General features: G+C 34.1%; 1 protein-coding gene across 1 annotated transcript in view; it reads right to left on the minus strand.

Moving 5' to 3' along the window:
* Positions 1 to 17,198, minus strand: part of SPON1 (spondin 1) — a 192,893-nt gene that overhangs the window by 138,974 nt on the left and 36,721 nt on the right. The window contains exon 3 of the mRNA XM_033006905.2: positions 13,402 to 13,535. Coding sequence (XP_032862796.1) covers positions 13,402 to 13,535 — 134 coding nt within the window. The remainder of the gene's footprint in view (positions 1 to 13,401; positions 13,536 to 17,198) is intronic.

The raw sequence follows: 17,198 nt of genomic DNA on the forward strand, positions 1-17,198 counted from the left end.
AATGAAAATAAATCTCCTGATCTTCAAGATAAAAACATAAGTTATACCTATCTGACTTTTTTTTTATAGCAGGCAGTCATTTGCTCCCCCCAAATATTTACAAAGAAAAAGAAATAGAAAAAATACATGCTTTGAAAACTAAAACCATACAGTTATCAGATGCACTGATGTTGAGAGTGTTTTGAAAACCTAGATGTGCCCTGCAATCTTATGCTGCTGTTGATTGTGAGAACTGACCTTCTACTTAAATTAATTACCAACCTCATTTTCACTTAATCAGGAAAGAATCACAACCGGCATTTCTTCTGATGCATGAGTAGCCACTGGAAAACTAGAAAATTATGAGGTCAGCACTTAAAACTTTATTCCTGTAGAGCCAAGTGACTTATTGTTAAAAGACAATGCAGAAAACACATATCTGAGTATCTGTGAAATTTGCCTCCTTTTTGTGAGTTTAGGTTCATTTTATTTACTTGCCTGAACATATTTAGTACTTTCTGAGTAGAACTAAGTGTGGCAGAAATAGAAACTATTACTATAAAACTGGAAAGAAGACAATGTTTTGTCCACAATTTATTCAGAAACATTAGATCAATGCCTGTTCATTAATATTTGTTATCTAAATTAACTCTGATGAACAAGGTAATTTCTTTATGAATCATCATGAAATGCTCATACCTCAATACATGGCATCATCTCTGCCATGTGGAACGTATTTCTATTTTGTATACAAGTTCCTTATCATATACCTACTTCAGCAAACAACTGCAAGGCAATTGCAACATGAGAGAGCACACCTTTTCTTCTAGGTACACAACAAATCTATATTCCATTTTCAGAGAAATCTATGGGAAGCAACATTATAATAGGTAATCTGTAGAACTCAGATTAGTTGTTGGTACATATTAAGGGTATCACCAGGCTACATACACTGCCTGCTCAGTGAATAAGCATCAAGCTCATTATCCTCCTAAAAAACAGAGCTGAATCCTTCTCTAGGCACAGGTCCCTCTGTCTGCAGCCCTATCCTTTCCACAGCAAGTGAAAACCCGGAAACCATTAAAGAAATCAAGTGTATTTTCTGGTGCATTGCAAGACTTTAAACTACATTCATAGAATAATAAAATGGTTGGGTTGGAAGGGACCTTAAAAGATCACCTAATTCCAACCCCTGTGGCAGGGACACCTTCCACCAGCCCAGGTTGCCCAAAGCCCCGTCCAACCTGGCCTTGAACCCTTCCAGGGAGGGGGCAGCCACAGCTGCTCTGGGCACCCTGTGCCAGTGCCTCACCACCCTCACAGGGAAGAATTTCTTCCTTATATCTAATCTAAATCTACCTTCTTGCAGTTTACAACAGTTACCCCTTGTCCTATCTCTACACTCCATGGTAAAGAATCCCTCCCCATCTCTCATGTAGGCCCTCTTTGGCCCACCCAATTATTGGTGGAATTTAATATTTAAATTATTTCACAAATCCCTTAAAAAAATTTTCAAACCAGATAAATAGAAAGACAACAACAATCAATGCAACAGTCAGTTTACAGAAAGAACGGTTCATTTTCTAGGTGTTGTTTTCCTTTCATAATTCCTAAAAATTGCAATAATACATGTAGCTGCTCCTTTAAGGAAACAAATCAGAATTGATTTTGTGGTGCTTCATATGAAAAAAAGAATCAAGATAAATATGATGTTTAGGGTCTGAGACCCTTATTTATACAACATGCCACTGTTTGAGAGTCTCCAGTTGATATGTTTAAATTCACATGAGAATTTAAATACTATTCAAAATAACTAAGGATGGCAGAATCTGACACTTTGTTAATTCAGCTATTTCCCTTTCATACTGAAATATCGCTGTGCTTGAAAATTAAACTGTAAAATGTGCTATGCAGAGCTGTTCTAGGTTTTTGTGGGCATGCAGACAGTTCAGCAAATATTGAACTCAGCATGCTTCAAAAATTTTGCTAACATAGAATGTTTCATATAAAATGGCACACCCAACATAGATTCTTAAATTCAACCGCAGGTTTACTTATATACCCTCATAGAAATGTATAGGCTTGAAATACCTAAAGATATTGTATTATGAAGGAACAAATGACCAGTAAAATGTGCCATCTATTTGACTAATTTAAATTAAACTTTGTAACATCTGAGAATTACCAAAGTGTTGTAGGATTGAGACCATACACTGCTAATTTCAACTCTCTTGTTTGGGTCTATAGACATTCTGAATAATGGAGGATCTTGCCAAGATATTCTAACAGAACATTTTATTAAAGCCTCCTAGTCACTGGGCACATATGGGATAAAAATCACTGTTTACTAAAATTAAAAATGAATGACATAACCTAGCTTTTTCATTATCTCATTTCAACATTACTGAACCCAATTTGCCCTTAACTTTAGTTGATGTGAAATGGAAGTACTATTATACTACAGTAAACAACTGTAACTGCAACTAATTTATCAATGTATCAATTCATAAATAAAAGATATATTTTAAGTGTAGCATACTACATTAAAATAAAGCCTTCTAGTTCCTGACATAAGACAAATCACTTCCTTAACATGAGTTACCATGCACTGAGAAAGCTTAATTTCAGTTCAGGTGATTACAAAAAGACTTGATTTAAAACATTCAGTAATAAAAAATAAAACCACTTTTGATGTCATCAGTAGTGCCTCTGCTTTATGTTTTGAAATTAAATCAAATTATACTATCGTGATTATTTCTATTCCTTTCCTCTCTTTGTTTCTCCTCAAAATTTGACAATGGCATTGAAGTCAAATTAAACATCTGTTTGGAAAATAAACTGGAGTGCTACTGACAGCTGCTGCTGAATGGCAAACGTTCTACAGCTGTCGGGCTCCTAAATTAACAATGATAGTCATTTACAAACAGCAAACAAGAAAATTATGGAGTCTTTTCTCTTTTCATCCCACTACTTGAAATAGACTCTGCTAGAGACTTAACCAGAAAGAAATCAGAGTTTACTGTTTTATCTCCCCACTTACTGGGAGAAAAATTAAGACAAAATCAGATTCCAGTGAAAAATAATTGAGAACTTCCCTCCTTACATGTCTTAAATCCTTTTGCATTTCCTCTCCAGGATATTTAAATAGGTGTAATAATTCTTTGATGATTTATCCTCAATCCACCACAAATGTTGTCAATAAAAAATACTATTGTCTAAAAATATTTTCTTGATTTTTCATACAACTTTTTAGATTTGCAAATACACAGATACATCAAACTAGCACATTTTTTCAAAATGTTATTTAAAATTCTTACATATTAAATACACCTGAGTTAGATGACAGGATTTTTTAGACAGCAATATTCATATGTTTAAAACAAAGGAATTTTCTTTTTCATATGTTTAGAACTTAGTTGGAACTCACTAAAGAATATCAAGTTCAGTGCGGTTACTCATACATCAATATTTTCATTAATAACTTGAATGATGAAATAGAGAACAAGTTACTGACTGCAGACGGTATCAAGCTGTAATTAAAAAATGTTAAATACAAAGTCCTAGTTTTAGAGAAGAGTAATTATTTGCACAAAGACAGAAAGGAGAAAGCCAATGAGAGAAGTATTCGATAGCCAGAAAGGAGAAAGCCAATGAGAGAAGTATTTGATAACAGGATGAAGGAAGTCTAGATGTGGAGTCCTGTAAGGCATCTGTAGGATTACAATGCCCAGTTTTGGGTATCACAATTCAAGGACATGGATCATTTGGAGAAACTTCAGACAAGACTGAGAACAATCAGATAATCTAGAAGGGAAAACGATTGAAGAAGCTGGGGTTGAGTAAGCTAGAGAAAAGAAGACTGAAGGAACACATGGGTTGAAAAAAGGATTACAGCACCTGAGATTAAGAGGCATCACAGGAATCATTTTAGCAAAACAGTAGCAATGACAGGTAAGTATTGGCACCCCTTCCTTATGGGGACTGCCAAGGCTCCACCTTTAAGAACAGAGGTGGACAGGGACAACTCACAGCTCATCCTATTGTCATGCTTTTGTCAGTAAAACATGGGTATTTCACCAAAGTCCCTTCTACCATCATTTGCTGTGGCTTCGCTGTTTACTTTCAAGTTTTGGATCAGAAAGTAAAATTACTAGAAAGCACTATACCTGACTTGCTACTTCATATGATTTTTCCAAATGCACAATTTAAACGCATGGTAAGTACCCTTAGAGCAGCATTGAGAATCTAGAAGGACCAAGAAATTCAGCATGTATAATTGTTAAGAAATAAAAACAAAAGTTGTTAATATCCCCTATATCTTTGCTAAGTACCAAAGGAGAATTTAGTTGACTTCTGATCAGCTCTGTGTTTGAGTCTCTGTCAACTGTTAACCTTAATAATTAATTTCAATCACAGTATTTCCCCAGAAATTCTGGAGAAAATGCAATTATGATCAAAAAGAGAACTGATATCAGTGTCTTATCATAAAGCATACTGTATTTTTCTAGTGCCTGCATTCCAACCCCACTGTACATCAAAGGACACATTTTTTATTTTTTTGTAAAACAACTTGTTTTACAAAAAAAACAAGTATTTCTGCAAAATAACAAACATATGGACCAATGAGATTAATTATGTGTTACTTCCGTTTACCACAAAATGTGTCATAACACTAATTTTTTTTTTAATATGAAATTATCATAGGCATTTTCAAGGTACAGTGTGAAAGAATTAAAAATATTATCTTTCAGAATAAAGCCATAACTATATTGCCCCTACCACTAGAGGAAAAAACATCATCTTCTCCTTACACTTTTTTTTTTCACATTGTTTTTCTATTATTTTACACTCCTCGAGGAAAAAAAAAAATCTTTCAGCAGCAAAACCATTAAGCTGCTTTGCAACACTATGCTTTTGCAAACAAAACAAAATATGAATGAATCTAGGTAGATTTTATAGGATTACTGTATTAATTGTGCTGCAAAAAAAGATTATTTAGAAGAACACAAAATTACAAGAAAATCCATTTACAACACTGTCCAAATTTATGTGCTCCCACGGTGAAGAAACAACATTAAACCTGTAAGAAAATGAAAGTGAAACAAATTTTTGTTTCAAATGTAGATGTGTTTAGTCAGTAGATCTGAGGGGCTGCTATTGTATATATTAAAATGCAAATATACATTTTTACAATCTAATATTAGAGCTCCTATAAATATAAAAGCTGTATAGAAATGCAAAAGGTTATTATTCCTTCCTAATACAAGCAAACTCTCTGTGGGTCTTTAGCTTAAAAAATTATATATAGGGCTGTTAGTTATATTGCAAAGTTTAATTTTTTGCCCTATTTGTTTTGTAAAAAAAAGATAGAAGGATGAAGAAAACATTTAAATTATTTTTGAGGAATTAGAACAGTGCAATACTAACATACAGTCTTTTCTACTTTGCAATATTTTATAAAGAGTCACTAACCTCTAGATGCTTTTGAGAAAAGAGGCATTGAAAAATGAGTTTAGCTGTATATGATAACCCAGTGTGAAAGATATGAATGGACTCAAATCTACACACTTCCAATCTATGTCCCTAGCCATCTAAAGCTGTGAACACTTCTCGTACATCAACTCCTAAAAGTGAAGAATGGGGGAAAATGAAAGCAGGTCAAAAGAATCACATACAGTAAATTAGTGCATTTTCTATATATCAAAGGTTGAATTTGTTCTAAGGACTGTTGGGATGCATAGAGATACCTTAGCTTGCCATCTTAACTGTATAGAAATACGTAAAGTGTCTACATGAAATATTTTAAGCTATGCACAATGAAATATTAAGATATAGTGCTATTATCTCTATAAAAATTAGGTTCAGAAGTTACTGCTGTTGTCATGTGGTAGTTAACTGGAAGATACAGATTTATATTTTTTTAAACTCTTAGTACAGGAATTTTGATCATTTCTCTGCTTGCAGAAGACTCATTAATTCTACTGGGAAAATCAATATAGCTATTTATAATACAAGAACTGTTAACTTCTATTGTTCCATAAACAGCATATAATTGTTACTGAGAGCCCTTGGTAGGCAGGGAAGGCAGATTGTTCTCTCTTTTTCCTTGGCCATTATATTTAGTCATAATGTAAAGCTTTCAGTAACTCCTTTATAACTCTGACTCAATTGTTACTGTATTAATATTCTAATAAAGTCAGGTAAAATTGTTGGCATGTAAGTATTCAGACAATTGCACAGGAAGACTGAAAGGATAAATGGAAAAGACTGAATAACAGCCTTAATATCCAGTTCAAACAAGCAGGGGGTTTTTGGCTGGTTATTTTTACACTTTGAATATTTAGAGGCATAATTTTATAGTGAACTCCTCATAGCTCTTCAAGTATGTACTAGTAGCTCATCTGCTTCAAAATAAACAGTGTGATTTTTCAGTAAGTACCAATCCACAAATCTCTTTTTCAAGAAATGCAACCTACAGGTATTCAGGAATCCTAAGAGAGCATGTAAAAAATCACTTTTCACATGTTTTGTAACAAATAAGATAAATTTAAAGAATACATCCCATGTAAAGTATTTAAAGGAACACCCAAGTATGTGGAAAAAGACTTGAGCTGTATATTACTCAGGTAAATATCTGAAAAAATCAAGGAAAATTGCAAATATTGGGGTAAGTACAGTCTAGCAAAGAAAAGACAATATTTTAGTGGTGAAAGCACCAGGGAGGAGCAAAGAATCTACTTCCACTGCTTAATCACCTTAGTCTAGTAACCGGAATAACTTAAAACCTTGCCCCAATTCATAGATACTGATGAGGAATTTGGGACAAGCCTGAAAACTAACACACAAATTTGTCAACTGTAACTGTACATCATATTTTTCTTTATTGTTTTTTACGTTCAACTCTGTGATCCACTATCAGATGTTCATTTTATATGACCTGGCAATAATTTCAGAAGAAACACTGTAGCTTTCACCCATTTAAAGGAGTCAGACTGATGCAGAACCACTCTGTAGCTCATTGACAACTGGAAATTCTTTCTGGTAGAAGTAAATTTGTGCAACTTGATTTTGTGACAGAGAATCAGAATATCAACATTTTTAGTAAGAGAGATAAATTCTGAAATGCATTTCATTCTGATCATTTCAATTTGGAATTTCTGATAAACACTTAACTCAGTGTTATTGTGTTGGTCATATGTTAATTTACACACCACAGAGCTGTTCTTGTGTTTTGTGGGTTTTGTTATCCAGATGCCTTGTGCTCTGTTTCGGGCCCAAGGACTCCCTGGTTAGATCTCATCATGAGTTTTGAGTGTAGAGAAGAGATTTGGCTGCATACCAAGACAGTTTCACAGTATGTATATGTAGTTATGAACTCATGGGATTTTGGTTCCTCTGCATTTGGTTATTCTTTTAGTCATTCCAACACCACATTCTAGTGTAGTGTTTACTTGGAGATGTCAAGCGACCTGAATTAATATAATGCTTGAAGATACAAGAAATCAAGAAGTACATGTTCAAAAAGCTCTAGCTGCATTTCATTTGCCCTTAGAGCTTTGAAGGCTTGAGAGCAAGAGGACTGCCAGAATCTACATGGAGGTTGGAAACTGAGAATTATATCCAAGACAAACACATGAACAAGAATTTAAGTTGTCCTCATAGATACGATAGTTGTGTTATTGTAGCAAAGCTACCTAAAAGATTTTGCCAATACATACCTAATATACTCAATATATCATAGTTTGTATTTGGAAGACCACAATTCTTTAAAATTCCTCTACTCTCCGACTGCATACAAACAAAACCCAATGTAATTAAAATAATGAAAATAATTACATATGCAGAAAAACAATAATTTTCACACTTTTCCTTAAAAATTATAAAAACATTTCCCTGGAGATTGCTCAGAAAACGTTTCCAGAAAAGCAGCAGAGACATTATGATGAATACAGTGGGTTTCTGCAAGTAGCAATGGTAATAAACACTATTCACAGATACGATATTTTAATTTGTTGGTTTTTTAAGCATAAGTATAGTAGAAATTAATATCTTATCAGCAAGAACTTTTGTTAAATTTACCATACAAGTCACATCTATTACCTGAGAACTCAATTATGCCATGAGCCAGAGAACTGTGGTTGCTTTTCTAAATGGTAAATTGAATGTAACTTACCTGCATGTGGCCATAATTTACTATATTAACAATTAATCTCAGACTCATCAAAAATCACTAAATATGAAAGGAGGAAAAGATAATTACCATCTAGCAACACTTGACTCTTCATGAGATCTACACTAGCTGACAGATTTAATCAGTTTGGATATTAACAAGATTTGCCCTACCATGAAATTTTAATATCTGACAAGCTAAGACAATTTACAAAATTTTCTTCATTCTTGTTTTATATTACAGAATTATAGAAGTACTTACAGAAAGCTATTTGTTCTGTATTTTCCATAAGTTACATGGGTCAGACCTTTACCTACCTGTTCAGTACCACACTGAACCGAGACACTTTATCTTGAGAAATATAACTAACCAGTAGAATCTAGAAATCTGGGGCTAAAAGTGGCTTAAGAGAGGTGATTCTCCATTGCTGCTAAGAAACTTTTAATAAACACTTATCATCTTTTTTTGATCAGTGGTGTAAATCACTGACTGAATTCCATATTTAAGACTTTTCTTGGTAAACTAGATAAATTTCCATTTTTGGGGTTTTTGTTTTGTTTTGTTTTGTTTTTCTGTTTGTTTTTTGTTTGGGATTTTTTTTTTTTTTTTTTACAGAATTAAGCACAGTCTCTGAATATTAGTTGTAAGATATAAAAACAAAAAAAATGCATATGTACTGTTCTGCTTTTGGTGAAAAGTAGAACATACTAAACCAAGCATGACAGTCTACATGCAGGGAAAAATATTTTTAAAAAAAGTTAAAACAGTTTTTAGACTCACTTGAACAAAATATTAAAATAGATTGACCAAGTCACTGTTCAAACACCTGAAAATTTCTCCACTTCTATGTGATGATAAAAATACCACCAGGGTCTGCCACTGCTCAACTGTTTATATAATTAGTTTTAATATAAATTGCATATAGCAAAAATAATTACAAATATCTCTCAATGAAGTTTTAACAGTAGGTTTTCAAAGATGCTAGAAAGCAAACGCATTCTGAAGAGCCTAGAAATACAGTAAATGAGCTTTAGAACAAAAACTTTTATCAGATGAAGGAAATGATCCAGTCCTCCCATATTGCCACATGACACCATGTCTGATCAATCATGAGAAAGAAGGGAAATAGGGATAGAAAGATGAAATGTTGCATTGTGAACATGAAAACAATTAGACTGCGCACAGTATGACATCTCAGAATGGTCCAAATAGATATCTTTAACCATAGAATCAAGAAAGATATTGTTGTAAGCACTTTCCTGCTCATGATGATATTTGGGTATCTTCTGAAGCTAGCACAGATACTAAGGCAGCCAAGTGAATCCTTATTTCTAAGTAAGATCTGAGTGCATTCTGTTAATTTATCCTTTTATAAAAACTTTGCTCGACAAAATTTTCCATTCAAGTACCTAGTGCTGTGATGAGGCTGACTACACTGACAGCCGACGATGCATTCCATTTCCATTAGATCATTCTAAAAATCAAGGTGTTTAAAACTATCTTGCTATGTCTGGGGCCATCCCCAAAGTGATATGCTGTTTCTCCATTTCATCCATCTGCAGAAATAATTTTAAGAGTTGGTATGCTGGAGTCTGTGTACCTTTCTGTAACCGGAATTAGCTGCACAATGTTCCTAGCATGTATCAGGCAAGTGGAAAGAGGGCTTGAAGCTTGAGGGTCTCCTAAGTAATGTGTAATGTCTAAGCAAAGCCTTCTGCCTTGTGTCTTCAGTGACACTCAAGCATAAGCTTAAACATTTGGACAAAAAGGGCCTCAGCTACTGTTTGCATCCCTGAAGTACACTGAGCACACTGCCAGTTTCAATAAAGAGTCTGGAAGGATTTGAACCTTCAGGCTATTTCACTGTCATCACTTAGTGGGAAAGAAGAGAATGGATGAATTGTTCTGACTGCACAATTACAGTGCAACATCATATGTTAATTAGTTTTCCTTCCCCCCCCCCCCCCCCCAATTCTAAGTTTTCATACATAAAGAGATATTTTAGAAAGTAAAGTAGTGGTAAGTCAAATTCAAATATATGTTTATTCTCCTAAACATTGTATTTTGCAGTCACCCAGAAAACTAGCATTACACAAATATGTGCTCATGCCAAAAGATTTAGCATCCCTCACTGAACCCTAGGACTACAGATTACCATTTGTCTGTGACATTTTATGCCTTTCACAACCAAGCTCATGACATGCACCATGCCTAGAAAGCACTGAGAAGACTAGTAGTCAAATGTGGATAATCAGGTGTTTCTATCAAAGGTATCAGACTTCACAAACCACAAAAAAAAAAAAGATGTTCCCAATCCTCAATATTAGTCCAGGAAAAACTTCTTGGAAGCCTCTATACTTAATTATAACATTATAAATCTAAAAAAAACCCAACATTTGGCACTAAAACCATAAGTTTTTATGGATCAGCTATGTTTAACTTGTGACTATATTTAACTTTTCTATATATTGAAGTTAGTAGACCAGGACATAGTGAAAAGGAAAAAAATATATTCTTTTAATTCAGAACAGGCTCCAAAATGATACCATTCTGTTTTGGAAATTCTAAAAGAAAATGATCAAATGTTCTCCAAGGATTGAAACAGATATGTATTGATAATAAAAAACTATTTGCACTCCATCACACAGTGAAAAAAGGAAAATACAGAGGGCTTTTGTTTCAGCTGAAGTTCAAGGTTTCAGAATTTTTTCATCATGAGTTTAGACTTAACTGTTTAAAATAACTGCTTTTAGTCTTTTGTTTTTATGATATCATTAAAACTCTCACAAATGATGGGATAAGTTTGAAAATTACATCCAAAATTTCTATGCTATTCTATGGGAGTTGACCAGAGAGAAGGTTTATAAAGAATACTGACTGTAAACTCTAATTCAGATGTGGTCAAAGCTTTACATACAAAACAAAAAGTGTAAATGTTGTTAATGCCAAAGCCACATCAGTGAATGCTGTGTATGGTGCCATGGAGGACTGCACTGCAGTGCAAATAAATGCCACATTATGATGTTAATTTCTGGCATCAGCAACTTGTAATAATGGTGACTGTTTCATTCTTTCTTTGAACTGTCCTCAGGAATAGAGCAGTTACCTTCTGAGATCAATAAAACAACTATTGGGACAAAGCTTGTATTTTTCACATGATTTTTACAGGAAAGTACCTAACTTCCTTTCACTAGCATGTACACACCTAAGATACCTGCAACACACTATAAACATATGGTCATAACACCAAAAATTTTTCATTCCCCCATGAACTCCTATTTCTAAAATGTTTTTTTAGCTGTCCAGATTATGGGAATTGGTGCCAGTAAACTAATCTAACTCTATATTGGAATCTAATTGTTTTGTTGGCACTACTCATGTACAGCAGCCTGAGAAGGTTGTATGCCACTGATTTACTCTGTCCGTTGTTTAAGGCAGTGACAGTTTCATGCTTTTGTGTTTATAACATCGGAACTGCAGTTCTGTCTCTGTTAATTTTTGGATCCTCTCTTGGCTTTCCTGCAATAATGCAAGAACTTCACAGTGTAAAAAATAGAGTGTGTCAAATATCCAGAATGATTTGACCAGCAGAGAGGAGAGAGAAGAAACATTTATCAAGGTTCCTGCAGTTGGTGGTACTTTACTACATTCTTTTGCTGACAAGACCCAGACAAGCCCCTGAGCTAATTTCAACCACAGATGTTTATGTTTCAGTGAGAAAAGTATAGGTATTGGTTCATTTTTTTTGGTAATGGCAATTCTACTTTGGAAAGTAAAATTCCATCAACTAGTGTTGTTGCATATCGTTATTGGGTTAAAGTTTAAATCTTGACTCTTTAAAAGGATGTGTAAAACATCATCACCTTATTATTACGCTACTGGAGGAGTAAGTTCCTCAAGCAATATTTGCTATGCAACTAAGAGGGAGTCAGTGTTGAAAGGAAAAGCAAATAGCTTATCTGATAAACAGCTCAGCAACACTGAAAGGATCTTCTTGATTGCTGAAGGAACTCTTGAAAAACTCCATATATAAACTTTAACACACAACCTGTCTTGCCATCCAGCAAGCAGCAGGTTTCAAAGTATTACTGCAGTCCAATGTACACTTGTCTGTCCTGAGTTTAAGAAGAGATTGTAAGCATTGTCAAAGACTTGAGACTGTTCCACAGCCAGTGTAAGGGTTGAGGGTAGGTCACCCTCCCAGATGCGGAAGAAGAGGGTGTTTAACTCTTGTGCCAATCAGCAAAAGGAGAAAGAAGTGAAACCCAGTGTGAGAGAAGAGCAGCCATGGACCAGTTTTGCTGGTGGTAATTTTGCAGCCTGTTCAGAAATTAGTTGCAATTTTAATAGCATATTTTCCTGAATTGACATAAGCTACCTTCAGCACAATCTTTGTGCTAGCATCTCCTTCAAAGCCTAGAGGTGTTTTGTGTCTCTAAAGGCATACCCAGTACTGATAAGACTCCTTGGTCTACTGCAGGGCACATTGAAGCAATTGCAATGGCTTATCCCAGACATAGATTCAAAGCAGGCAAAGAAATCCCAATTGTCCATGCATATTTGACCAATATGTCCTATTAAATATGACAAGCAAAATCTTAAGAGATGGGATAATCTTTCTCTGGCAGTTTCATCTGATACTCTTCATAGAAAGAAATGACCTAAAGTTTCTACAGACAAATGAGTGGCTCTAAAGCAAAGTGTATCTACATAGTTACCTTTGTCCATTGCTTAAAAAGCATGAATACACATGCTTTAGAAATAGACTGCAGAAATAACATGAAAACATCAGTAAATGATCACCAGCTCTAAACTGAAAACATTCACCTCTAAACTAATCAATCTGGTTTTACTGATACAGGTCCATTTAGAAAGTCCTGACTCTACAGAACATTCCTTTTATTTATCTCAACTAAGATCATGCTTTTTACCTGCGTCTCAACCAGATGGATGTAACTTTGACCTTCAAGATTCCAAATTTTTAGATTTTTAGGTGAAATAAATGTCTGAGAGCCAAGTTCAATTAGGCTTACCAATTCAATGGTTACTGAAGGCTTGGAGTAACTTTTGTATACTTGGGCTTTAAGTTGCTAACATTTAACTGTACAAGTAGAACTATCATTGGTCAAGCATGTCAAAGGAGAAAAAATATCATCTAAGAACTTCAGTAGTTCTTAATCTAACAAATATTAGATCTATTATTAACTGAATTTTGTTTTAATTGTTAGTTTAATATGTCTTAAAATACTTACTTCAGAATTACACAGCCTGTACCAGTAGGAGGAGCTGTCCAAAACACTTGAATGCGTGTCCTCCTTCTAGGTGTGCTCTCAGTAACAGCAACAGGACAATTACTCATGAACTGTGTTTCTTCTTCATCTATGATCTAAGGAAATATAAGGAGAAGAATGTGAAAAGATAAGAACATACATAGCCAATGTCTCTCTAATATGTTTTGTCAGTTCATGTTTTCCTTCAGTGGGATTATTTATAATACGCTTTGTTTAGCTCAGCACTACTTCAGTAAATTTATTTATAGCATGCAGATCACTCACTAAAATGAAAACAAAAAGCCCACGAAATAAAGACAGAAGAATAAATCAGTTTTAAGTGAAAAAATGTTAGTTCTTTCCGAGCATGGTTGCAAATAATCTTTTTTGTAGGTTACTGACTGAAGCTTCCTGGACATGTTAATGAATATAAAATAATAAAAAATACATAATTTCCATTTTTTTTTTTTATATCACAGCAACTGGTTAACATAGATGGAACATGCTAGAGAAGAAGCTGTTACAGTTTGTTTATTTTTGCTTTATTTAAACTAACCTTTGTTTAAACAGTATTATTCTTAAGGTATCAAAAGAATCTCCAGATCAAAATAGGTAATATGTGAATCAATCATCTATAATTCAGAGACCATTATTTAGGCCAATCTGTACACATTTTTGCTTTTTTGATTGATTGATGTTTAACAGAAATGTTTAAGTGGTATAAATCAACACAAAACCAGAGAGGCTGATTTGGAACTGGTGGTGTTCTAAGGATTTTACTCAAAGGTGCCTGTGACAAAATAGCTTTCTCACTACATATGTACTTCATGGATTGTACTTTAAGCCTTCTGTTCATCAGATCTCAAAGAAAATTCATCAGAAGCTGCCAAGCTTTATTTAGAAATAGGCAATGCTGTGATATTGCAGAATTTCTCTTCAAAATTACTCCTTGATCCACTTTCATTTGTTGAATTCATACTACATTGGGTCAAGATTCAGGGAATGAATTACAAACCTTACCATTTTGAGAAAGAAACTGTATTTATCAATTTATAACAAGTCTCAACTCTGAAGGGGTTCTTTTCAGAATTCTGATTCTAATAACACAAACACATATCAGATTACAATAAAAAAAAATAGTCTTGTAGTAAACATAACTTTAAACAAGTGTTTTGAAAAAAATGCTATTTTACATTCTGAAAAAGTGGAAATATCTGTAGTCTGGACAGATCTGCTTTAGTGACCAGTCATCCACATTGTCTCACCCAAAGATACTGACATCATTCCCAAACATCTTTGGCTGAGCCAACAAAAGTTTCCAGTTTTCCATGGCGGAATGAAGGGGCACGGGCCCAGACAAGTGTAGAGAAACTCTTTTTAGTTGGTCAATAGGGTAATGGTTAATGAGATTTAAATCTAAACCATTAATATTCTCCAACTTTTTAATGCTTCATAGAATCTGTGTAACTAAAGACAATGTGTACAGCTACTACTTTGTTAGATTTTAATTAACAATATATTGGGAAGCATGTGATCTAGTGCAGGCTTAAACTGACACTGCATAGTTTCCACTTCCACTTGATACAATTTAATGCACTTAACTCCAGCATCAAGAAATCCCTGATTTGCAATTTTGTATCAGCCATCATTTGTATTTATTCTGTCTGCCTTATTCCCGCAACAGTTAAATAAATAAATAAAACTGTTTACTCCTCTTAGAGAGGTTGTCTTAACTATTCAGGACCATATCAATTGACCTTTTATGCATATCTCACAGTAATTCATTCTCCTTCAAAACCGAATTTTGGGGGAAGCTTTGAGTGAAGAATGAGTGATTTTATACCATCACATGCAAAAGAAAATGCTAACATATGTTATATAAAAGCAGGACAATTCCCACTGAAAGGGCTCTTAAGAGGTCATCTGAAAGTTCTTAAAAAGGACAGCTTTTCTAGAAAAACATAAATATTGCAAATTTCTGTACAAGTTACCCTAACTCCATGTTCTCATGTCAGATGCAAACTGCTGCTGTAGTATCATCACTCACATTCTTGGATGAAAGCTTTAAAAAATATGTTCAGTTCAGGTCAAGAAAGATTAAATAATTACAGGTAAGCATAAATAGTTTATGTCTGACCAGATAAAAGCTGTTCAACAATGATCAATGAACCTTTCACATATGTTGATTTTTCTAAATCTAATTTAGCTTGTTTGACACACACTTCATCAATGAATGTTTCTAGAGAAACCCAACTGAAATGAACCCATGTTCTCAAAGTACAACGTTACTATTTTCAGTTAACAAGAACTTAGCTGCTTTCATACCCCTAAATATCATTCCTCCAGCAGTCATCATTGTAGATCCATCTGTGATACATTTGCATGTTAAGTAAATGCTTGTCTCTAGGTAAGTCAATCCTGCTTTTTCTCCCAACAATTAATGGAATCACCAGGAACACCAAAATCAAAGCCAGCAACTAATATTTAAGGAAGGAGTTGTGAGCAACTGTGAGTAGTTTTTACAAGTCAAGTTTCTAGCTACTGCAAAACCAGAACCTGAAATATTTGTTTGCACTCTAGACAGTCAGCAGGTTGGTGCATATCTGTACCCTTTTCCAGTAGCAACAAATGAACACAGAAATGCAGACGTATTTTGCACTTCTATAGCCTACCCAATACCTACAACCTACCAAGTTATGAATTTTCTCAATTAATATAGATGTCTATAATGAAATCACTTAAAAGTTCTGGTTGCATTTTAGAACATAAATCTGGAAGTACAGGAAGCGGTTGAACCTCAAGGCTACATCACCATTTCCTGCATCACCTATCATTAAAGCAAGAAGAGTTATGCAATGTGTCTACTGGGAAAACCTGACCATAAAAGAATCAGGTCCTCCAAAAGGAGTTCCTTTGAAGAAAAATTAGACAGAAGCTTTCTTAAAGATTCCTAATGTTTACAGAATACAGTATAGAACTCAAATGCCAGTTGATTTGAGAGGATTAAAGAAAAAGTTATTTTAAGATATTTTATAAAACTCAGAAGAATTACCCAGATTCTAGGACTTCAGATAAATATAAACACATCAAAAACATTTGTTAAAAAGATAGGGTTTTTTTCCTTATCCATGGAGGTTTGATTCTTTATAAAAACTTCTTAGGGATGATACAGAAAGGGTTCAATACTTATAAAACAGGATTCCAAATGACATAATATTTTAGGGTGGTGCACAACATTATTGCATTCACACATAACACAAGAGAAAGCAGTAGCATCCTGGTCAACTTTTGGGGAAAAAAAGACACAATCTCTGAAAATAATTCAATTCTGATTTTTCTTCTGGAATCACGTTAGACCACATAGGCATGAAGGAAAGAACTGGCAGGGAAAAGGCATGCAGATTAAAATGTAGCATTTTCAAAATTATAGCTTTTACACCCTGGGTTATCTGTAATGGGAAACCTTACATTTTCAGGAATGGGCCAGCAAATTAACTACGTGTTCGAAAAAAATCCTAAAAACTAAAATAAACATTTGGCTGAAGAATCTGAGGTCTCAGAAGGGGAATCTCTATGTATCTAATTCTTTCAAATCCACAAACACAATGATAGTAAGCCTTAATGTTCTCTTTACAGTGTGGGTTTTTTTGGTTTTGTTTGTTTGTTTTCATTATAATTATAGTATTATTGGATCAATTTGTTCCTTCAGGGAAACTAGTGTAAATCCTGAACAAGACTCTTGGAGTTCACTGAGATTTGAACAAGTGTCACAGAAAGCA

This window comes from Tyto alba, unplaced genomic scaffold (genome assembly GCF_018691265.1).
Source record: "Tyto alba isolate M040663 unplaced genomic scaffold, T.alba_DEE_v4.0 Super-Scaffold_8, whole genome shotgun sequence".
Taxonomy (NCBI): Eukaryota; Metazoa; Chordata; class Aves; order Strigiformes; family Tytonidae; genus Tyto; species Tyto alba.